The 26,729-nt window shown below is 36.0% G+C and overlaps 1 protein-coding gene across 1 annotated transcript; it reads right to left on the bottom strand.

The window, feature by feature from the left end:
• Positions 1-1,191: 1,191 nt before the first annotated feature.
• LOC100369249 (uncharacterized) lies at positions 1,192-26,200 on the bottom strand. Its single transcript, XM_085492974.1, has 16 exons — positions 26,082-26,200; positions 25,062-25,160; positions 23,364-23,393; positions 16,532-16,622; positions 14,891-15,021; positions 14,026-14,192; positions 12,826-13,023; positions 12,330-12,464; positions 11,972-12,077; positions 10,854-11,109; positions 10,233-10,370; positions 8,801-8,876; positions 7,983-8,071; positions 7,587-7,867; positions 7,178-7,351; positions 1,192-6,396 (listed from the first exon to the last, which is right to left on the bottom strand). The coding sequence occupies exons 1-16, from the start codon at positions 26,145-26,147 to the stop codon at positions 6,184-6,186; spliced, it is 2,250 nt and encodes a 749-aa protein (XP_085349100.1). The 5' UTR covers positions 26,148-26,200; the 3' UTR covers positions 1,192-6,183.
• Positions 26,201-26,729: the final 529 nt, after the last annotated feature.

Here is a 26,729-nt window from a genome sequence, read left to right as displayed (position 1 = left end):
GTGTGCTGGTATAGTTTACTACAGTGTGCTGGTATAGTTTACTACAGTGTGCTGGTATAGTTTACTACAGTGTGCTGGTATAGTTTACTACAGTGTGCTGGTATAGTTTACTACAGTGTGCTGGTATAGTTTACTACAGTGTGCTGGTATAGTTTACTACAGTGTGCTGGTATAGTTTACTACAGTGTGCTGGTATAGTTTACTACAGTGTGCTGGTATAGTTTACTACAGTGTGCTGGTATAGTTTACTACAGTGTGCTGGTATAGTTTACTACAGTGTGCTGGTTTAGTTTACTACAGTGTGCTGGTTTAGTTTACTACAGTGTGCTGGTATAGTTTACTACAGTGTGCTGGTATAGTTTACTACAGTGTGCTGATTGGTAAGTGAAATTAATGCACAAACTGTTGTGTGCTATTCATGAAATGTCTACATATGTACAGCCATCCCAACCAAATCCCTCAGGGTAGGGGTTATAGGTTCTGACTCCCAATACCAAAGTCTACCAGTAGTTCGAACCAAGCTTGGCCAACTTTTTCAATAGTTGAGAAAGAACTCTCATTCAACTTTCTTCTGAACCATGACACTCGGCCAAACTCAAAGTTCAAAAATGCCCGATACTTACAAAAGGGCGAATTACTAATCTACATATGCATTATACTAATATGCATGTGACAAAAATTAACAGAAACAAAAAACTGTGGAATGACAAAAATAAACATGCTGCCAGTACAGTGGGTCACATGACCATGAGCGGTAGTCGTTGCGTTGCGCATGTGCGAGATATATGGGTCTCATATTAACAAAGATGGCGACTTTGACTGTTGCGCAGATCAAAGAGTACGAACTGACACGTTTCCAAGCTTTATTTAGGTAATTTTCATGTGATTGGAAGGTATCGAAGGAGTCACCGGCAGTAATCAGTGCAAGTCGCGCCCAGGTCAAACCTCATACTTGTACTTGTGATTTCCATTTGAAGAGCGCAATAGATTATGGGAAAATCAATGTTTATCAACACAAATGTCGAACATGCGCAGCGCGACGACTACCGCGCTTTAATTCTGCAATAATAAAATTCTTATTTGAAGATGTCATCAATATACATGTTCAAAGTATGAACAAGTCAGTTATGATTTAGCAGTATTTCCATGAGATATATATTCTACTCAAATTAAAACATGTACACATCAATATTGTTGGGAAATAAATTTATTTTTATTTTTTAAAACAAAACAAAATGATTACATGTACATATGATCAACATTTTTTACAATTCCAAAAATCAAAACTGTTGAACTTATTTTAAGTAGTTTGGTCAAATATTACATACTGTACAAAGTCAAGGTGACAATTGGGTATCTTTGGAAAACACGTCTTTCTCCTATTGAGAATGAAGAAGAAAATTTCATATAAAATATGGCACACTTAGTAATTTGCATTATTTATTTAATATGCATGCACAAAGCAAGCCTAGAAATCAATGACTATGACTGTACGCATGTGTAATTAGTAAGATGGAGATTGAAGGCCACCTTGCAGTCAAATTCGAAGTTTTTAGAGCAATATACCACGTTACTTAAATCGGACAAGATTTTCAGATTACCTGATAGGTCGGGCCTTATATGTAATCACTGGGTTTGTCAAATAAACCAAATAAAATCTTAAATAAATAATACAACTCGTACAATTCATAGCTGAACAAGAAAATTCTTAACACTTACTTTAAAACGATAGTTATACAATGGATTTCTGCAGTATGTGTAAACAATGTAATTTACATATGTTGTACACGTCACATGAGACCCACATTGAACAAGACATGTTTTAAAGATTTATTACAGATGAATTTGAACACAAGATTTGTGTTGTGAGATAAATTAAGATATTAAGATTCATGTAGTAAGATGAAAATTACTAATGGGGTCGTCTAATAATTAATTTCTATAAATATAAATATGCTAAGAACGTTCATCTATTACAGCATATGTAAACATCAGTGTAGTGTAGTGGACTTAGATCATATCTATCATTCATATTTGCAGAAAATAAAAGAATACTCATTTTCTACCGGAGTCATGCAGTTATAAAAACATACAATGCTGTGTTTGTAAAAATGTGTTGGAGTTAAAATATAACCATTAGTATAACTGATTCAGTCATACTTTCTGCCAGCTATTATTTAAACTTGAAATTATATTTACAATATCATATTCAAAATTATATTCTTTCACTTTAAAAAAAAAATTATCTTCAAAATAAAGTATAAAACATTAAAAATTTAATTTTCATCTCCACTGGAAGGTTCAGCAGTACCCCCAACAAACCTTCTTGGGTTGGAGAAAAGATAAATGTAAAAATTACACACGCATCACAATACACACTGTACAGCTATTATCAACATCCTGAATTTTTGCTATGACAACATCAATAGCCAAAACACGACACTTAAGTTTTGTTGGTATAGCTAGACTACGAGTGAGCCCTTGTTTCAAGACTGGTAGAACCAGATATACAACATGGAGATTGGAATTTCATTATTCTCAGTTTATAATGTAATTCTGACTTGAGCAAAAATGGTCCCTGATATCTTGATGACAGCAAGAAGGCCACAAGACTAGTTTTTGTTGCATACAGTAAATAGTATTAAATTTATTCCTGTCATGAAATTTGAGATCAAAAACTAATCTCAGGGTTCTCTCGCTGTCACTATGAGATCACGGCAGCCATTTACGGCTAAGGTCTATTAAAAGTATCCAGAAAAATGAAAATAAACAAAAAACCCAATCAATCAAACAAAAAATATTGAAAAAGCAATTTGCATTTGTTTTTGGAATGTATATTATTAAATAAGCATTATTATAAGAAGTTATTTGTTTTTATAAAATATTTAATACACAACGTTATTTATATAATTACACACTTTCTATACAAAATTTGAGATTTTAGATTTTGGGGCTTTCTGAACATTTGATGAGAAAATTTGTTTCTAAGATGGTCACCATCATGAAAGCATCGAAGCTGGTCACCACCATGAGAGAAACCAAGATGGTCACCACCATGAAAGCAACCAAGATGGTCACCACCATGAAAGCAACCAAGATGGTCACCACCATGAAAGCAACCAAGATGGTCACCACCATGAAAGCAACCAAGATGGTCACCACCATGAAAGCAACCAAGATGGTCACCACCATGAAAGCAACCAAGATGGTCACCACCATGAAAGCAACAAGGTGGTCACCACCATGAAAGCAACCAAGATGGTCACCACCATGAAAGCAACAAGGTGGTCACCACCATGAAAGCAACCAAAATGGTCACCACCATGAAAGCAACAAGGTGGTCACCACAATGAAAGCAACCAAGATGGTCACCACCATGAAAGCAACAAAGATGGTCACCACCATGAAAGCAACCAAGATGGTCACCACCATGAAAGCAACCAAGATGGTCACCACCATGAAAGCAACCAAGATGGTCACCACCATGAAAGCAACAAAGATGGTCACCACCATGAAAGCAACAAGGTGGTCACCACCATGAAAGCAACAAGGTGGTCACCACCATGAAAGCAACAAGGTGGTCGCCACCATGAAAGCAACCAAGATGGTCACCACCATAAAAGCAACAAGGTGGTCACCACCATGAAAGCAACCAAGATGGTCACCACCACGAAAGCAACCAAGATAGTCACCACCACGAAAGCAACAAGGTGGTCACCACCATGCTAGCAACCAAGATGGTCACCACCATGAAAGCAACCAAGATGGTCACCACCATGAAAGCAACAAGGTGGTCACCACCATGAAAGCAACAAGGTGCTCACCACTATGAAAGCAACCAAGACGTTCACCACCATGAAAGCAACAAGGTGGTCGCCACCATGAAAGCAACCAAGATGGTCACCACCATAAAAGCAACCAAGATGGTCACCACATGAAAGCAACCAAGATGGTCACCACCATGAAAGCAACAAGCTGGTCACCACCATGAAAGCAACCAAGATGGTCACCACCATGAAAGCAACAAAGATTGTCACCACGAGCAACCAAGATGGCCAACACCATGAAAGCAACCAAGATGGTCACAACCATGAAAGCAACAAAGATGGTCACCACGAGCAACCAAGATGGCCACGACCATAAAAGCAGCCAAGATAGTCACCACCATGAAAGCAACCAAGATGGCCGAAGTGGTAACCATTCTGCATGGCCCGACAATGAAATATACATGTATTATGCCAAAAAACATCAATACAAACTGAAAGAGTAGCTTTTATAAGAAAATAAATTAATTATTTTAGTAAATGCTTATCAATTTCATGGTCATCACTAAAGCCAGCTGAGTGCAGTATACAAATTATTACAAAAGCCTGATAAATGATTAAATATGTAAGTACCGTAAAATCTGTATTAGAAGCCGCATCCCTAATAGAAGTCGCACACATTCTTTTTGAATATTTGAAAACCAAAAATTCATCATTCCTCATATGTATAGATGCTCTAATAGAAGCCGCATCCCCTCTGTTGCATTGTACCATTTTAATAGAAGCCGCGGTTTCTAATACAGATTTTACATAGTTATTTAGTCACACAAATCTTTTATATTTACAATATTGGTCTTTTATTATGCAGTGCAGGTTTCAAAGTTGCATTCCCACTTTGCAAATCTATGAGGTACTGTTTCTGAACAATATATAAACACCGTAATATGTTCAGATTGTGAATAGGTAATGAAAAATTAACTGCAGAATGTGAATTTAACAATAGACACCGAGTTAGGGGGCTTTGTTTGGTCCTTGATGATTAGTTTATACCGATGCTGTTGGTATAAAAGAAAATAACCTCCAGTACTCTCAAAATAAAAAGATCGGAATAGGATAATCTACTATTAAATGTTTAATATTTTTGTTGTCAAATCACTGTTCACACTTTTTATTCTTAGCTTGTTCTGAGAGTGATGTTTCACATATTTATAAAGTTTGAATGCAACTCTAAGAAGAAAAGGGGCATAAACTCAAGTGAATAAAATTCATCACACATCATATGAGTAAGATATGGTCTACTATTATAAAATAAAATACACTTGAAGTTGTTGGTTGGTTATTAATAGTTAGCCATTATCATGATTTAATATTGAACCCATGGATTGTCAATTAGAAATAACACGACTAGGCAATAATCCTCACTTCAAGAAAACTTGTATAATGGAACTTCAGAAGATTTACCAGAAATAATAAACAACAGAAAATATGACTGCACCATTATATTAGATTTGTTCATTTCATGCTATGGGATGCAAAACGACCACTTTCTGGACTAAAATATACAAATATTCATAATAGCCATAGACATATAAAACATTTTACATTGACACAGAAATTGTGATGACAAGTGCTCTTTAAATTACCCATCAATATTTACAGAAGACAATATAAATTAATACTGGAGAGTACTCCGCCTCAGAATATGACATGTATAGACAACAACACGTACATACATGTACTATAGTAGTGAATGCGTTCATTTAAAATGAACCAGAATGGTGCATATAATTTAGTTCTTTAGTGATGGTTTCTGTTTTGGAGTCAATCAGGAGCAACTGGCAGAAATCCATTTTATAGCTACAACTCAGCCAATCAAAAAACACCTTACTAATCTTACAAGTGTTTAGTATTAATTGATGGATCAAAGTATAGCTAAGGGTGATGATACCCACCTTAAGCATACATAGAATATATGATTTACATGAAGAGAAACGATGATGTTGACATATGAACCCACATGAAATGTTCTGAGGAGTAAACTAAGGTTTGAAAGCAAACGCGTGCAGCACTCATTTAATAAGACACTAGCAGCTGAATTATAAATTGTAAATTGTTCAATAAGTTATCTATGGCAGTGAACAAAAACAATCAGCATTTGATGAAATTAGAGATACCTAGAAAAAGAAAGACTGTCACAAAACAAAGAAGGCTGACGAGCACCCATTTTTATCATCCATGTGAATATTAGTTACAGTCTGCTTTTTCAAGTTCAACAGAACACATGGCTGGCAGAAAATGCTGGGACTAGGATACTTAGTTTTATTCATATCCGCTGTGACTCCCATCAGCCTCCAAAAATTGTATGACAGTCTCACACATAGAAAGTATAGTAATCAATAAATGATTCAAGTCCCTATGACTACCACTTCTTAATACTAGCCAAGCCACTTGCCGTGATGGTACCATGAGCCTGGCTATAACTACCAAACACCGAACGACTTCCACCGCCAGCGACACTACCACCATGAGGACTATCATTAGATTTGCCATAGTACTGACGTTTGCCATAGCTACCAGATGATCGAACACGACCAGAATCTCCACGAGCTGATGGTGATCGCTGTCCAGGTACCTATAAAAAACAAGAAAAAAACAAATGTATTTACATTCAACAATTTCTAAGAGCAGTGAAACAAGTAATCATGTGTTTGTATTTTTTTTAATTGTTGTGCCAGGCAACAGTCTTCAATGTCACTATTATCTTTCCTGACTTGTGTACAAATTTCAAAGGTGATATATAGTGCATTCTGTCACAGAAATCATATGGACCCTGGTACTTTTGAGCACTTGTTCACACATGAAGATAAAATAATAGGATTCTTCACTGCTATTCATGTATGTATCCCTGTTAATAAAACAACTTGTGGATGTTTTCACAGCAGATTTCGATTTGGTTCTGATCAGTGTGTTATCAGACATTCGCATGCTGGTTGATAAAAATGTAAACATATGACGACACAGTGTGATGGCCTATTCTATGTTTTGAACTACATGACAGGGCTGTATGATCATCTTTCTATCATAATGACATTACTGCAAATGAACACCCTATCTGAATGTCAACCAGGCCCAGTTAAACACAATCACATGCAAATCATAACCAAGATACCAAGTGATTGTGTGTGTTTACATCAAGACTACACTGGCAAAATATGTGAACAAGGATACTAGTATACAAATTATGATATAAGTTGATTAAAACATTTGTCAGTAAATGCTGAAATGATTCATGAACCAACAAATGTTTTTCCAAGGAACAGTTTTATTAGAAAGAAGCATTCAATTTTCAATATAAGATAACATTTAGTCCAAGCTCAAAGACTTGTGTACAAGGCACATAGAAGTGTACTCACCAGTCTGGAGCTTGTCACATGGAGACCACTTGTTGGTGTGCTGTTATACTGATTCCGCATGTCACGTGTGCCACCAGAAAACGATCTTGTTCTCTGATGTGAGCCAGATCCAGATCCAGATCCGGATCCGGGTCTTGGTCTGGGATTTGATGAATAGTAATCCTGATTGTATCGCTGTAAAAGATCAAATTCTATGATTGGTGTCGGAAATATGAAAGGAGTTGATAAAATTGAGTGGATTACATAGATGCAGAGTAGTGAAGAAGGAATTGGGAAAATGTGCCTGCTTTAACAGTACAGAAAGCAACACTGCCAAACATGCAAGTCCACTTCAACTAAAACACACCAAAGATTAGATGTCAACACACACCCCTAACATCGAAATGGTTTGATCCAGTAAACAACTCACCTGTGCTGAAGACGAGTGAAGATTTTCATAACTTCTTTGCCGTTCAAAGTAATTACTTCTACCTTGTGAGGAATGAATATTTTCATAACTTCGTTGTCGCTCAAGCCGACCACTACCGCTATATGAATTATGCCTGTCTCCATAACCGCTTGCATTCACATTTTCTAGACTGCTAGCACGTTGCCTTGTGAGCGGTCTGGACGCTGCTGGGTGAACACTTCGGTGAGGGGGATGACTAGGTGCACTTGATGGCTTGGTGGGTTTACTGTAACTACTTGAGCCTGCTAAGAAAGATAGTTATTCATTAGAATTATGACTTTTAAAATCCCAAAAAGGTAACTATCGAGAGGAAACAAAAATTGATTCCTCATGATACTGAGAGATCAACCATCTCACACTCTCTGACATCATAATCCCAGTCTCTTGATTTTAATTTAATTTTAATTAATGAATTATCTTGGGTTTCTGTCATTTCTAAACTTGACCTAGTGGACAGTAAAATGATACATAGGTTGAAGCCAGATACCGTACACACAGAAAATGACATCTGGTCAAACCTTTGATCTGATGAACTTTTACATGTTTCAAAAGAAATCCCTTCACCGTGAACTAATAAACCAATTTCTATAAATCCATATATAAATATTTTATTAAAAGCAATTGATATGAACACCGAATACAATAATAATCACATTCAGCCACCACATTAGCTTTGCAAACAAACATCTATTCCACCATATAAACATGTAACAGATTCTGGCGCAAAAAAAAAAAAATATTCCGGAGGTTATTACTGGTATGGTCATATGAAAATGTGCGGGCAGATCAAAATATATTTCAAAATTTGTTCAAAAATAAATTCTACAAAATATCAATTGTACAAGACTGCACAAATACAGACTCTAGAGGGCAGACTCTACAGTATGTACCAGGTTGTAGCTTTGATTTGAAATTAATTGAATTATTCAAAAAGATTACGAGAAGCCAACTCAGACATTTAAGGATTGGTTGTAACTAAGGTCTCATCCTGACAAGATGCAACATTGCTACTAAGAAATATCACCAACACTCCATGTCAGGGGACCCCAGAGAAATTTTTACTGCTACCAATTTCACGGTACTCACTGATACGCGAAAATTAGTCTCTCGCGAAATTTGTGGTTTACATTATGCGCATTTTGATATGACTATACAGAACACATTTATAAGAATACTTGCTAGAAGACGATGGCGGTTTAGGTTTATTGACAGTATAGGACGGATATTTCTCATACACAAACACATTTGGTACTAGAAAAAGAAAAACAACAAATAATTAATAACAAGATGAATGTACATGCACAGTTTACGTAATAAACAAGACAACGTGCAATGATAGCAAACAAACATGCAACAAAATTTAATAAGAACCTATTCTATAGAATCAAGGATTTATGAGATAAGGGTATACAACTCGTGTAACACGAGATGGAGATCTCACATGCAGTCACATGAATTGTGAGATGATTATAAAATTACAAAACAAATCCACAATGCTAGAAATACTGTAATACATTTTAGCTAGCATATTATCTTAGCTAATTCAGCTAGTTTATATTAATATAACCATAATTTTGTTAATTCAAAATGTTATTTTAGAATAGATTGTGACGTATTAGCTAAATTAAGATTCAGGTAATTCATGCATTAAATCAAATTTGCATCGTCTCTGTAGCTCTTTAGCTAATACTGTGAAATACTTTATTTTAGCTGGAATTAATTTTGTATGGAATTAATTTTCACTGATTTTTGATGAGTTGAATGTAAAATATAGGAAAAATGGTATATTCGCTGGATTTTATTTTCACTGAATCATTCCTGCAGCGAAAATAGCGAAAATTAATTCCAAGCAAAAATAAAGTATTTCACAGTATGTTATTTCAGCTAATTTGTAATTTCACTAATTCAAGAAGTCTCAAAGTTATAATTGAAAGAATATATTCATAATGAGATATTATCAAATATATCTGGTTGTTTCCATACATGTAAATTTTAAACTAAACAGCCACAGGGAGTAAACATGATCGGCAAAACATTTGAATATCTCATAATATGATACAGTACATACAGTTACCCTACAATTTACATTTAATGCAATACATTTGTAAACAGAAAATGGAAGTAGGTAATCATAGTTCTTGGTAATTAACCTGACATTTCAGGTAAAGTTCGCTTTATCAATGCAAATCTGAATAGATTATCTTTTCAGATTTGATGTTCCATTAACCTATGAAAAAACCACCCATTACCTTTGTTCCAACAATCTGATATAGATCTACAACTGATAAAGCATATTTATCCCAAACTGTCAGGTTATACTGAATAATTATCAAGAACTACGATTACCAGATACTATTTTCTATATATAATATTTATCAGACCTAGTAGCTTTCTCATATTTTTTTTAACTTTATTATAAATAATACAGCTTTGAACTGGCTTGCTTGAACACAATATTTAATTTTAGTGCTGTTCAAACATTCAAGTGAGCTACACCAACAAGCCATGCATACTTATATTTGATTATATTAGATTAGATTAATTATTATGATAAATTATTTGACTGAAAATACTGATGAAACCAATCTGTTACAAAACCTAATATACCTGAGCTTGTTCTGTACATATTACCGGAAGACCCAGCACTGTGACTGCGATTTGGAGGTTTGTGTACTGATTGGCTGGAAGTATGCGCTATTGTACCATTGGGTAAGTAACCATGGTAACTTCCACTTTTGGATGGCGCTGTGTAACCAGGCGCAAAAAAAAAAAATAATAAACATAAAACAATGACAAAACAATACAGAAAATATTAGCATGCACATTTCCCTGGAAAAGTGTTTGATTGGATTCCATTCTATGCCTCAGATTTCAAGATAAAAAATCATGTAAAATATTTTTTGCAAATATGAATGGAATTTTGATAATGTTAGTTTAATATAGGGTGATCTGAATATAAAAAAAACTGTCAAATACTAGCGAAATCAGGAATATTGATTACAGATGGGAAATGGCAAGCTATTCAATTACATTAACACAAACATAGTCTCAGCAATAAATACACTTTGGTTTTAACAAGCATAAATAAAGAGGTAAAAGCACATCAAGCAGAACAAATATAACAAGTGTACCAGGTACCCCAGTAATCATTTAACAAGAAAGCCATCAACAATAGAATAACAAAGATAGTTAAGTGTTTTCTTCCATTAAAATAAAATGATTACTCACCTTGATAATACTGTGTTGCTGATTTAACCCGTGGTTTCTGATAATGATAAAGACCTGCATGCTGGTCATTCAGAATTGGCTCCGATGCTGATGATGTTGGGGGTGGTCTCGGAGGATGATAATGACGAGGTGATGCAGGGGGTCTTGCTGGGGAAGCTGGAGGTCGGGGAGGTGATGGGGGAGGACGATGTGGTTCTTTGTGATCTACACTGTCTCGTCTTTGCCTTCGCATCCTGGCTTTCTTTTCTTTGATCATCTGGAAAAGTCACACCACAGATGGGTTATGCCATGAGGTCGTTTCTCTCATTGATTTGAAAATTATGTTATTATCTATCAGATGGTACGCTCTTAGACGGATAAGTAGAAGCATTAATTTCTACTGGTATTTAATCTCACTATGTTAATAATTTAAGCATATTCATTAGATTCTTAAAAAACTTCTTTTAATTTTACATGTTCACAATTTATTCAGCAAATTAAAACTAAGCAAAAATTGAATGTGTTTACAGTAGTACATATTGATAATACCAGGGCATTCTGAGAATGTGATAAAAATTTGTATAATTGGAACTTTTCTCTAAAATGACGTTCCTCTTGTCTCAATAACTGTAAATAGCATTACAGACTACAGGAGTATATAAACTACTTTACATTAAAGACTTCAGGAGATAATACAGGATGGATATGTTGAAGCAATCATTCGTAGACGCATTATTAAATTTATGTGTCATTTATATAAATATAGTATAATGAGTTTGTTAAATAAATCAATTTTCAATGTGTTTACTCAAGTACTGTAACTCGCCCATTACAAGGGTCATATAGGGAGCGATCACTCATATGGTGTTCAAACGTGGGGGTTTCAGAGTGAATCTTGACCCCAAGTTCTGTGTTTAACCACAAGATGAGATATGAGTGACATGGAAATCTGGTTTAAACAATGCCAACTATAACATAGGTGAATAAATCATGAAAAAGTGTAAACACTGAGTTAAATGTAAACCACTTCCAACATGTGAACAGACCATAGGTTTAGCCCACTGATAAGGAATATTTACAAAACATTCTATCCCTCCTTATGTGAACAAGGTTTTAGATAGCATGCCAATATATCTTACCTCATAAAGTTTACTTCTATATTCCTGTACAGTAAGTTGAATATAGTCATCCAGTGGAGGCAATACATCATAGTCTAACGCTGGTTCATCAGCTGGGTTATGAAACCTACAAGTAAACATGCATAGGAATGTTATACTACCACTGACTTAACAGCGAGCACTCACATCATCAGCATCTATTCAATCTATTCAATATGTAGCCAATATAAAAGAAAACTAAATAACTGGCTTCAAATCTTATTACCAACCACCTTCCTGTCTGCATTTAAGATATGTCATTTATACCTGCAACTACAGAAAGCTACTTGACAACAGATTAGTTACATTTGACTCCGGACACTGGATAGAAAAATCTTACCTTGCCACATATGGATGTTCCAGTGCTTCTTCTGCTGTTAATCTTTTATCCGGATTAAAATAAAGTAACTTCCTAATTAAATCAACTGCATCTAAAGGAGCTTTATGTAAAATTTCTTCAAATTCTTTTCTATGTCTGTAATAGAAAAGTTAGTGTACCAAATTAGTGTATCATGTTAAAATAATCAAATCAGTATACAGTACCATGTGACAGTATTCAAATCAGTATACAGTACCATGTGACAGTATTCAAATCAGTATACAGTACCATGTGACAGTATTCAAATCAGTACACAGTACCATGTGACAGTATTCAAATCAGTATACAGTACCATGTGACAGTATTCAAATCAGTATACAGTACCATGTGACAGTATTCAAATCAGTATACAGTACCATGTGACAGTATTCAAATCAGCATATTATGTAATGACAGAATTTAAATATATAATTTAATCAAATACATGAATCAGAAGACATGTTAAAGATTTACATACTTGACAATACTTCTATCCAATAATGATGCCCCATATTCAGACTGGATAGATATAATATCATCTCTGGTTGGTAATTGTATTGTACTTAGTATTCTTTCTAATTGATTTAATGTAGATGAACCAGGAAATAAAGGTTTTCCTAACACCATTTCACCTAGTATGCATCCTATGCTCCACATATCAACACCTTTGGTATACCTGTAATCAAACAAGCTTAAATAATAATACATGTACTATTTTGCAAGTGACAAGGCTGTTGGCATAAATTCAGAACTAGGTATGTATAGTAAGCCTAAACTACTAAAAGTAGTTAATAAATTAATAAACGCTGCTCATACTGATAAATATGATATATAGAAGATAATATTTGGTGATCGTAGTCCTAAGTAACTATTAAAAATAGCTAAACGTTTCGAGCAATGGCTCTTTATCAATAGCATAGAAGAAAATGTTTCAACGTACAGGTAGAACATAGGAACGTAAGAACGCGCAAGAACTATAAAATAGAATCACTAAATGATTCCACAATAGAACATGTTATGTGCCTTAGGTAGTAAGCTCAAAAAATGAGTTAAACTTGTTGTTAATTCCTTAAGCCTAAACTACTGGTGACTACTTACAACAACATCATTTTATGGCTAAACATTGTATATTGATTTCATTGCCAACAACGAGGTAAGCAACCCAAGTCTCGGGGGTATTGAGACAAACAAACTTGCTCACTAATTCACTGATAATGGAAGGAAAGTTTTGTCTGCAGATGGTCTAGAATTTGAATATTACCCTTTTCTAAAAATCCAGTTTATGATTATAGAGACACATTGGTAACATTTTTACCAAACTGATGACTAATTTTATCAATGGTCTTCATACATATCAACAGTGATTTGCAAGCAGTAATTACAGTCCAATGATAGAATACCGTAAGTCGCGTGCATTGCCATGGTAAGATTTAGAGAATTAGAAATGCTGAAATCCTTCAACTGATATTTTAAAATGAAAACACATAATGGTGAAAGCATGAAACTATCAGTATATATTCAGCTTCATAATATTTAAAAAAGTTTTTACAAAAATTTTACAGTATTGTTTGTAGGAAACCTGTTGTCAGCAAAACAGTTTAATTATTTGCTGCCCCAATATTTGGGAAACCACTGTTATTCCCATTTATTCACATATGCTATTTTTGTGATCACATACCTTTTTGATGCTAGTAATATTTCAGGTGCTCTATACCACCTTGTTGCCACATATTCAGTTAATGCTGGATTGGTAGATTCCTCCTCTTCTAACTGTGTTATCGACCTAGCTAGACCAAAGTCTGCTACTTTAACAAAACATTCACTGTCGAGTAAAATATTGGACGGCTGAAAAAAAAAGTCAGTGTTACAATGACCGTGACAATTCAGACAAGAAAAACAATGTGCTCAGCTTCATTAATGACTGAATGGCTGAAAAACACCAGGCCTTTTGAAACTTAATTGTCAAAAGTGGAAGGATTATATAACAAACTTAACTAATACTGTCAACACTACACTGTCAGTCTTATCACTCATTCAGTTTAATTTCCTTTCCAGAACACTCCTGTTTACAAATATAACAACTAATTTCCTTTCAGCTGAGAATTTTACCTAAAATGTCAAAGTGAACCAGCATTTTGTGTAAACATACTACAGACATTCTACCAACAATGTGTTGTCTGTAGCATGTACATGTATGTAGGTATTTAGTCATAGCTTGAAAACAAGGCAGTTAAAGAAAAACCGAACGGCGATCAAAGGCTACAAATGCACAGGTCGTTCACATACATGTAGCTTAAAGTTTTAAAAACAATAGTCGGAATAGCCCAAGAGACACAATAGCAAAATTGGCCATCAGGCAATCTCTTAGACAAACATTGGTATGGCATACATTCATCTACATGTATATGTAAGCTTTCAGAAGATGTATAGGTTGTAACATTTAGAGAACGTCTGAATAACAGATTAATTATTAACTTATTTTTTCCCTGTTGCTACCTTAATTTTGCTACCAGGTTCTCTAACCCACCACACATCGTTCTTACCTTTTGATCTCTGTGTATAACATTACCAGAATGCATATACTTGGTTGCTTTCAGTAACTGATACATAATATATCTTTTGTGTACATCTTTCAGTATATTGCCTTTCTTGATGACAGCATGAAGGTCTGTATCTAAGAAAGGTACATGAAAGAAAGTCATTCACAGTGATATGTATTTATGTGAGGCAGAGGGCTCACCTGTTCCTTTGAAACAATGTCCAAATTTATTATACATGTAGTTATAGTATACAATGGAAATTTGTACAACAATGTTGTTTCCTACAGCAAAATTGTTTTTCATGTCGTTGTACAGAAATAAAAGCATGTAAATTCTGTTACAGGGTTGAAATCTGTGGTAATTCAGATTTATCACATATTTAAATGTAGTATAATACAGTTTTTAACATTTGTGAACAATTTTTTGAAAAAGACAGAGCCTGACATGAAATTGTAGCTGCCAGAATTATTCAAAAACTTTGACTTTTGAGTTCAAAAATTTAAACTAAAAAGCTTTATTTTTTAGTATTTTCAGGTTTGACAACAGTTACCCAATGTGCCGAATGAGATTTAAATTTCTGAGACTTTTGAATTTTGCTGAGGTTTCCATATTTCAGCTGAATTAAAAAATAATTTGACATGAATGCATAACAGATGAAAAGAATTCAGAAAAATTTAATACTTTCATGGGGGAAATGACAGACATGGTCAGAAATTTCAAAATCAGGAGTGCATTTGTAATAAAAATACTGTCTATATTTTTACGTAATTATTATTATATATTATTATTATAATGAGTTGAAAATTAATTAAAACAGCCTATGAATCAATTCAAATATGACAAAGACACAATAAGTGCTTTCCCTGGAGAGTCTACATGAAATGATAACTGTCTACACTACTGATTTTGACTGATAAAATTCAATGAATAACTGTGTTTATTTTAGCATAGAAGCAGCATGCAAAATATTAATAACTGCAAATACCGGTACATATATTTTCACTTTTGGTTTAAGTATTTATTCTAACTATTTTGCAATAATAAAGTTGATACCATTTTAAATGTAAATTTTGAGAGAGAGTAAAAATAGAGCCCAAAATTTCTTGATATTTATAGTTACGAATAATGATAATTTTAACCATGTCTCAAATGACAACTAAGAAAACTGTAAAGTTACATTCATTCAAATATCTGTAAAAGATTTAACACAATTACATGCAATCCAAACTTCTATGATTTATATATGATTTTTATATGTTTCCATATAATTCAAGATGCAATTACTTTTTGATTAAACAATATTTTGGAGTTTATCAATTCAATGAATTACACTGTAATAGGTCTCATTATCATTACAGTTCACTGGAAATGCAACTTTATTCCAGCCCCGGAGACGGCATTATTTACAACACCAGTAAACTGCAATTTCAATGTTACCCCGGTAACTAAAATATAACTACATAAATGTCATTTCCAATAATATTCAGCAGATGTCTGAAATAACCAACATTTATTTGGTAAAAATAGTGGCTCGAAAGCTGCAATTAGTTTACATAAACATGTATGCTATTGTCTGTAGGGGTAGGTGTCCGATATAACAACTATAGTCAACAATAATTTATCATGAAATAAATTTATACATACCCATGAACTCAAATATCAAGTAAATATCTTTGTCATTATCAGCCTTTAGTACATTATGTAATTTCACTATATTTGGGTGATCACCAAATTCCTGTAAATAAACAACATATGGTAAACAAAAAAGTAATTATATATGTTCATGAAGGGGAATGTAAATATCCCTGGGATTGCACCTTGCTATGTAAAAGCACATACCGATATATGATTCTCACACATTTTTTAGTTTAGAGAATTACAGTAAGCTTAGGCAGAGGGTTCTTCGAACCCGCCAATTCACATAGTTCATACCCACCATAGACTCCGGTCAGTCAAAATGACTATTTTGAACTGTAGGCATTAATCAGCGATTCTGCCGGTGACGGAGAGATAGAATCTAGGTCAGGGGAAGCCCCATGACCCCAAGATTCTCTTTCCCTCACGTCACGAACGACATGACTGAGCCCATATGGCAGCGCCATAGACGGCTGTACAATCACTATGGTTCCTTTCTCTCCACATCAAGGACTTAGACCAACGCTACGGAAAGAGTGGGGTGGTTGGGGGGGACCCGGAGTCTATGGTTTGTATGAACTATGTGAATAGGCGGGTTCGGAGAACCCTCGGCCTAAATTCACTATGTTCAATTACCCACCATAGACTCCGGTCAGTCAAAATGACTATTTTGAACTGTAGGCAAAGTCAGACGCCGATAGGTGGTGGGTTTTCCGGAAGAGACGTGTTTGAATGCAGACATGCTTTGGTGTTTCTTCCTGCTTGCCCACTGAGGGGCCGCAGTGGAGACAGCTCGCTCCGACTGCGTCTGATCTACCCGGCCTGCCAGGGACGCAATTGCCCCGACAGTCCTTCAACCGAAGTCCTCAACTCGGAGACAAAGGGACCCGCAACGGGCTCCATAGGAGGAAAGCCTCCAGGGGCACAGCCTCACTGCACCGCCTGAAAAAAACAGACTGTGAGGATGCTCTCCGTTCAGTGGGGAAAGACCGAGAAAAAGTACCTCCACCATCGGGCCTCCTACTCGACGTCCTGGTACACGAAGCACCGGTAGCCGAGCGTGAGGACTTTCCACTCATGCCAAACACGCACTCACTTTAACCGATTTGTTTACTGGACGCGCGACCTTGCTGTGAAGAAACGAGCGACGCGGTCAGTCTCAGCGATTTTGATTGCTCTGAAAGAAAAATCTCAGGCCTCCACGGCAAAAACCCCGCACGCAGCTACGACAAAAGTATTTCTTTTATATAACTGCACAGTCAACTCGAAACACGAGGAGTCCCAAAAAAAACAGCAGCGAGCCCTGGTGCTGTCATTACATCTATTCATTTCTAAATACCTAGATCAAGCATACAATGAAGACGACATGCATAAGGGAAGTGAAATACAGTAGGAAAGGAGACGTAACAAACCAAACAAGTGATTAAGCTACGTGGCCCAGGTTTTATTTTTTTGTTGTGAAAAATACTACACAACAAAGGGGAAAACGACACAAGGGTAAAAATGACAAGGAAAACTTATCCTACCAGCTACAATGTCGAATGCAACAACCCAAGCTAGAAACCCGGACAGGAAAAAAAGCAGGCGATCCAGGCAGAGCTTGCTAGACTTGATCTCCATTCGATGCGGAGAAGAAGCAGAGTGATTGTAAAGCAGTCTATGGCGCACCATATGAGCTCGCTCACGTGGTTTGTGACGTAAGGGAAAGAGAATCTTGGGGTCATGGGGCTTCCCCTGACCTAGATTCTCTCTCTACATCACCGACAGAATCGCTGATTAATGCCCACAGTTCAAAATAGTCATTTTGACTGACCGGAGTCTATGGTGGGTAATTGAACGTAGTGAATTGCTTTAATTTCGCGAGAGATACATTTTTGAAATATTTTTTTGAAAACTTTTCTTGCGCCCCAATGACACAGTGTCAGTGACTCTCCGCACATTTTTTTTGTTCGCAAATGTCATCACAAACAATTATTAGCACTGGTAGCATAGTGGTTGTCGCATCAGACTCATGATCGGTAGACCCAAGTTCAAATCCAACCTGAACATCAAAGGGTCGACCCCTACCCTGGGTGAGTGTGCCACAGACTCAATGGGAAGGCCAATTCCACTGGCCGAGATTCATTCACTTACGAATGCGACTTTGGGGGAACCTTGGTTAAGGTCCGCAGGTGCTTGTGGTTCGACCGAGCCTGGTTGACGCCAGGATAGTGCATTAAAATTGCCATTTGATAGGGAGATGGCCACACAGCCCTGTCATGTAGTCCCAGACAGGAAATGACTTCTGTGGCAAAATGCACTGTGTCAGCACTAGCACTTGCAATTTGCACTTAAAAAAAATAGTCAGGAGTGACAACAGTGACATTCAATGTTCGGAACTGTCGCCTGGCACAAAAACATTTATTAAAAAAAAAAAAATTATTAGCAGCAAAAATTGAGTGGTTTATAGAAATATATGCCCTGGATTCAAGTGATCAATTAGAATTCCAGTATTGACATTTCCACTACAGTACTATGTACATCAATCAATGTGTCCAAACTTGTTGTGTGTTTAATGCAACAGCTTTTCTATTCACACAAAGTAGCTGTATGACTTTTATGACCTTTTCTCAAGTAAGGTACATTTAATGTACAAAATGTGAATACAAAATAACTTTTTTCAATGTGTGTTATTGGTTTGTATATTTTTTTTATAATAAGATTGGCTATTGTAAAAACAGGTTTGGTCGTGAGTGCCTTGCTGCAAAAATATGGTACAGCCTCTATAGGAAAGCAGATAGTTTCAATAAAAGATTTACAAAACTCCCAACTCAAAAATCCAACAGATTTGCATATAAAAAAAAACTAATTTATGGCAAAGGCATAGCTCATTAACAAAATTCGCTGGTATATTCTGTTAACATGGACATTAGAGATCAGAGCATGGAAGCAATAAAAAATAATGACCACATGACATAGCAGAGATTCTAGACGAGAGGAGGTGACCGGAATGAACACCTAACAGTAACACACTTCAACCATTGACCACAGAATCTTTTCAAATGTCTATTAAAATTACAACAAGTCATTGTCAATGACACGTCCCCGTTCCGTTCATATTTGAGTGACATATACCTTCAAAGCAGATCATGACCGAAATGCACCTGCATATGTACAACACATTGTGCTAAATCTGAACAAAATCCATCCATGCATGACTGAGATCCGGTTCTGGAATTGTGAAAATACGTGATTTTGATGCATTTTCGGCATTAAAATGGCCATCATTCCGCTATTGTTAAGCAGATCATGAAACAAATGCACATACATATTTGTGACATGATGTACCATGTGTGTGTGAAGTTTGAACTTGATCAATCCAGACATGTCTTGGATACGGATCCAGAACTGAATTCTTTAACAAAATGGCCGCCAGTCGGCCATTTCGAACTTGATCCGGAAAAAAAAAAGACGTGCATCAAGGTCCTATTATGTTTAATGTATGTACCAAATTTGAACAAAATCCATCCATGCATAACTGAGATACGGGTCCGGAATGGTGAAAATGTGCGATTTCAATGCATTTTCGGCCTTAAAGCGGCCCCCATTTGGCTATCGTTAATGAGATCATGAAACAAATGCACATACATATTTGTGACATGATGTACCTTGTGTGTGTGAAGTTTGAACTTGATCAATCCAGACATGTCTCGGATACGGATCCAGAACTGAATTCTTTAAAACAAAATGGCCGCCAGTCGGCTATTTCGAACTTGATCCGAAAAAAAAAATGACGTGCATCAAGGTCCTATTATGTTTAATGTATGTACCAAATTTGAATGAAATCCGTCCATGCATAACTGAGATCCGGGTCCGGAATGGTGAAAATGTGTGATTTCAATGCATTTTCGGCCTTAAAGCGGCCGCCATTTGGCTATCGTTAATGAGATCATGAAACAAATGCACATACATATTTGTGACATGATGTACCTTGTGTGTGTGAAGTTTGAACTCGATCAATCCAAGCATGTCTCAGATACGGATCCAGAACTGAATTCTTTAAAACAAAATGGCCGCCAGTCGGCCATTTCGAACCCGATGAAAAAAAAAAAATGACGTGCATCAAGGTCCTATTATGTTTAATGTATGTACCAAATTTGAACAAAATCCGTCCATGCATAACTGAGATCCGGGTCCGGAATGGTGAAAATGTGCGATTTTGATGCATTTTCGGCCTTAAAATGGCCGCTATTCGGCTATCGTTAATCGGATCATGAAAAAAATGCATGTGCATATGTCCCATATAATGTGTGATGTATGAGTGAAGTTTGAACTTAATCGGTCCATGCATGTTCGAGATACAGGTGATCACGGACGCACGGACGGACGCACACGGGGCAAAACATAAGTCCCCGTTTTCAGACTGCGTCCGAACGGGGACTAATAACCATAGAAATAATGAAGTCATCCAATTAGCTTCACAATAGATGCATGAACTGATGATCTATCCAACAATAGACAACACCATTGCATTTAATTTGATCCACTTTGTCACAATATGACTCAAGACATGATTGTTGCATTTTATGCACTTCAGCAACATGAAGTTGAAAATAAATTCTATCACATATTAGCTGGAATTAATTTTTGTTGAAAAGACTTTTTGGGTATTGTTTATTGATGAGTTGAAAAATATAGGAAAAAAGGTTCATTCGCTTGATTTTATTTTCATTCCTTTAGTGAAAATAGCAATGAAAAGTATTTTACATTAGATCTTATAGAAGAACTGTGGTTAAAATTATATTGGAACTGTTTATGCATCGTGTGGGCCTCACAGAATCCAAAATAGGTACAAGCTACAAAAAATGCACAAATTATGTTTTAGTGTCAGTCATAGATGAACACTTTTTAGGAAAGTTCTAAATATGGCCATAAGCAATTGTTGCCTTTGTGTTTGAAAGTATATGCAAAGTATGACTTCAGAGAAAAACTTGTTATTAGCCTTCTTTTAGTGTTTTAACACATCCATGTTTTTAAATTAATCATTTTGAATTTTTTTTTCCCAGTGAAGTTGGGAGAAATCATGTAATTGCAGCTCTTATTTTTCGATATTTATATGTTTAAAAAAATAGTATGTAAGTAAGTAAGAAGAACGAAAGAAAAATCAAAGAAAGCTTAGAAAGAACTCCCATGTGCTGAGAGTATTGGAGACACATTAAATATAATTCGAAATTACTTAGCTGAAAACTAATTATGCAAATCAGAAAATTAATATGAACAGATTTGAGTGTAAAACTAATGAGGTCTGCGCAATGTAAAAGAAATTCTATGTTTCCAAGTTTCATTGAAATGTGATCAGAACCAAAAAATTATGAATTAATATGAACAGATTTAACCCCAGACTAATCACGTTTGTACATTGTCCTAGAGCATCTTTGTACTAAGTTTCATTGAAATGGAATAATTAGTACTTTAGATATCAGTGTGAAAGCTTAAAATTGATTAATTAGGCAAATTAGGTAATTAATATGTACAGATTTTAACCCACAATTATCCAAGTCTGTCTATTGGCCTACAGCATCCATGTACAAACATTCATTGATATGTGATGATTAGTACTTTAGACATCAGAAGAAAAGCTGAAATTAATTATGCAAATTAGGTAATTAATATGCACAATTATTTACCCCAAAACTAATCAGGTCTCTGCATAGTCCTAAGGGAGCTATGTACCAAGTTTCATTGAAATGCGATGATTAGTACTTGAGATACTCGTGGAAAAGCTGAAAATTAACTAATTATGCAAATTAAGTGATTAATATGCACAAATATTTATCGGAAACAATCAATCTCTGCATAGTCCTTGAGTATGTAAGTACCAAGTTTTATTGAAATGTAATGCTCACTACTTATATCAAATGCTGAAAATTAATTAATTATGCAAATTAGGTAATTAATATGTACTGATATTACCATAAAAACTATCAGGTCTGTGCAGTGTCATATGACATATATGTACCAAGTTTCATTGAAATGTGATGATTAGTACTTGAGATATCAGTGGAAAAACCAAAAATTGACTAATCATTATGCAAATTAGGTAATTAGTATCCAGGGATTTTTACCAAAAACTAATCAAAACCTAGCATTAGTTCAGAGCATCTATGTACAAAGTTTCATCAAAGTCCAATGAGTGGTTGTTTAGATATCAGTGGAACAGTCATGGAACCGCTAAAAATTAGCTAATTATCATGCAAATTAGGTAATTAATATGCACTGATTTTTACCAAAAACTAATCACATCTGCGCATATGTTCAGAGCATCTATGTATCAAGTTTCATCAAAATCCAATGAGTGGTTCTTTAGATATCAGTGGAACAGTCATAGAACAGCTAAAAATTAGCTAATTTAATGCAAATTAGGTAATTAACGAGCATGGATTTTAACCAAAACCTAATCAAATCTGCGCATTGGCCCAGGGCATCTATGCACCAAGTTTCATCAAAAACCGATGTATGGTTCTTGAGATAGCAGTGGAACAGTCGGACATACATACACACACAGACACACTACCCGGTAACTGCAAAGACTCCCATTATGTGCTTCGCACATGGAAGTCAAAAAGATAGAAAAACAGAAACAAAGAAAAAGACAGTTATGACAACAGTGTAACTTTGACATGATGTCAATTGGATAAATATGAATGAATGGTGAATGCTATTTGAATTACCATAATAATTCTATTAGAAGCGCATACACTGTATCCATTTAGCTAACATAATAGAGCAAAATATGGTAATTACAACATTAATTCATGACAGTTGAGAAATAAATAAACTATGCAGTTAACAATCATCCTACCTGCAAGAACATAATTTCACGAAACGTTCTCTGAAAAAAAAGAAAAGAAATAATAATGGGATTAGTGACATGAATAAAGTAATAATTTCTCTCAACAATAAGAGATATTGTTTTAGAATGAAATTCTGTTTTTACTGGGTAGTACAAGACATCTCATTAGTTCATTTCGGATGTAGAAACTTTTCCCTCATGTTCACTGTTTTACATATCAAGATCAGATTGGCTAGGTTGGGGTGCAGTGGGTATACTGGGTGGCAAAGCAGTGGGTACACTGGGTAACAGAGCAGTGGGTATAATATGTCTGGGTACTGGAGCAGTAGGCATACTGTCTGGATAGTGGTACAGTGGGTACACTGGGTAATGGAGCAGTGGGTACACTGGGTAATGGAGCAGTGGAAATACTGTATGGATAGTGGTACAGTGGGTACACTGGGTAATGGAGCAGTGGGTACACTGGGTAATGGAGCAGTGGAAATACTGTATGGATAGTGGTGCAGTAGGTACACTGGGTAATGGAGCAGTAGGAATACTGTATGAATAGTATGGATAATGTTACAGTGGGTAAACTGGGTGGCAGAGCAGTGGGAACACTGTCTTGGTAATGGTGTAGTGGGTCCACTGTCTGGATAGTGGTGCAGAGGGCACACTGGGTAATAGAGCAGTAGTGAGACAGTTGGTACACTGGTTGGCAGAGGAGTGGGTAGACTGTCTGGGAAACAGAGCAGTAGGTATACTGTCTGGGTAGCAGAGGCCTACTTTGTCAAAGATATCCATTGATCATTGGTCACATACACAATAGATGTCAGTATTGTGTATTGTATTGTGTATTGTATTGTGGCAAGAATAATTTAAGAAATCCCAGTATGCAAACTGCATACAGACCCAGTATCCCCTCCAAGCTATGTCTGGTCCCAGTATCCCTCCAAGCTATATGTCTGGTCCCAGTATCCCTCCAAGCTATATGTCTGGTCCAAGTATCCCCTCCAAGCTATGTCTGGTCCCAGTATCCCCTCCAAGCTCTATGTCTGGTCCCAGTATCCCTCCAAGCTATATGTCTGGTCCAAGTATCCCCTCCAAGCTATGTCTGGTCCCAGTATCCCCTCCAAGCTCTATGTCTGATCCCAGTATCCCCTCCAAGCTCTATGTCTGGTCCCAGTATCCCCTCCAAGCTACGTCTGGTTCCAGTATCCCCTCCAAGCTACGTCTGTTCCCAGTATTCCCTCCATGTTATGTCTGTTCCCAGTATCCCCTCCATACTATTCTGGTCCCAGTATCCCCTCCAAGCTACATCTGGTCCAAGTATCCCCTCTAAGCTACTTCTGGTCCCAGTATCCTTTCCAAGCTACATCTGGACCAAGTATCCCCTCCAAGCTACTTCTGCTCCCAGTATCCCTTCCAAGCTACACCTGGTCCAATTATCCCCTCTAAGCTACATCTGGTCCAAGTATCCCCTCTAAGCTACATTTGGTCCCAGTCCTGCTATCGCAGTATTTAAAGTAAACAATTCACTTTTCTGAAATTATGCCATAGTTGTGACCTACGAATCATACTCCTGAACTCTGACCTAAGCAGTATTTACTAATAATACCAGATTGTGACTAAACATGCTTATATGTTTCATTTTTAAAACTATCAATAACTTCATCACAGGGACCGAGTACAGTAGTAATACATTTATATGCGTAAACATAAACATACCTGTGCATCTGTCTGATTTCTGAAAGCATCAAAAATTTTCTTGACTGCAACTACCTCACCTGTCTTCCTATCAATGGCTTTCCACACAATGCCATATGCCTGTAGAATAGGTCAAAGGTCAGTTTATAACAAGTAACAGGTGTTCACGCAGAACACTAAATCACAAGTTTAACATTTGTATTAGCTGACAATTTCAAAAATTCATACCACTATTTCACTATTCATACCCACTATTTGGCCACAAGAGAAAGTTTATTCTTTGTCACAACGAGGTGAAGGTAAGAGGGTTATTATGATGAATGCGTCATTGTCAGTAGACAACAGTTGCAAGAATAACCGATCGGAACAGGATGGTTTCAACTTTTAACAGGAGAATCTATGAGTTCACAGGAAGTTATCTATGTTTATTTCTTACTGAATAATTTCAAATTAAAAATCTTAAATATCTTTTGAGTGGCTTATGAGCCTTATTTAGCCTGAGTGTTTTGAGTGAATTTTTTATTGTAGTCAGTTTGAACACTAACTTCGGAATGTTAACATTTTTTATGTGTTTTTCCTTAGTACATATCACACACAGGTATATTATTTTGCAATAAACCAAGTAGTAACCTAACCTAAATGACCTCTTTGACCCTGCCAATATTAATCTGACAACCAAAGAGTCGTGTTAATCACAGACTATTTACATTGTCATTGGGGTTATTAAAATAAAACGCAAAGCCCGACACAACTGGAACGAGCGAAAAAAAACAAAAAACGACTATATAAAGACGGGCTCCAATAATGTTACAGTAAAAAAAGATAGGTTATATCAAATATTACGTCGTACAGCTGATCGTGGGTCAAGTGTTTTGTTCGCACATTGTTGTGATTACGATCTACTGCATTCCGCTATAATTTCAGTTAAGTCGCAGTCTGGACTTGAATCGGTCAACCGGTGAGACCGATCGTCTTGCAAAATGCAAGCAAACGAGAACTGACTGGAACAATAGCACACAACCAATAAACTGACAAACTTACCCCCTTCCCGAGTCGTTTCTTAATTTCATACTTCCTAGTTATATGCTCCTCAATTTCTGAACTCATCGTGCATTTTCAGTTACTCGGCTCCAACTATTTACCATTTCTTCCCCAAGACTGATCACAACTTCCCTTGTCGGCGTCCGCATAATCAAGTTCCAAAATACAGCAGTCTATATCGGTATATTTCAGACGTGGAAAGCTATATCAAGTTAAAACTTGATCTACGTTAAGTAATTTGTACTTTTACTAGGTTTTAAAGTAGCAATTTTGATAAAATTGCGTACGAATGAAACGCGCGGATGAATTTACTTAGTTTTCCGCCCCGACCTAAAAAATAAAACCGCTGCCATTTTGGAAATATTGACTCTAGAGGGCGTGTTGGTGAGCGTTACTTGTTCCCATAGTAACTAGACCCACGTGAACTAGACCTACAGCTATCGTCGGACCATTATAATATTTTGCGTGGAAAACAATTCTTTGTTTTTGCAGCGTGCAATCGCCATGTCTGTCGGTTTGTTAACAATTTGATTAAGCTTTCTACATACGAATATTAGTTTACATACTTAATGCAGTTTTTTAGAGTGCAATTCTAGTAGGAAACTATAAATACTCTCAATTTCGCCGCACCTGCTTTAGGATCTTGAA

This window comes from Saccoglossus kowalevskii, chromosome 18 (genome assembly GCF_978046115.1).
Source record: "Saccoglossus kowalevskii chromosome 18, keSacKowa6.1, whole genome shotgun sequence".
NCBI lineage: Eukaryota > Metazoa > Hemichordata > Enteropneusta > Harrimaniidae > Saccoglossus > Saccoglossus kowalevskii.
This window is presented reverse-complemented; position numbering and strand designations above follow the sequence as displayed.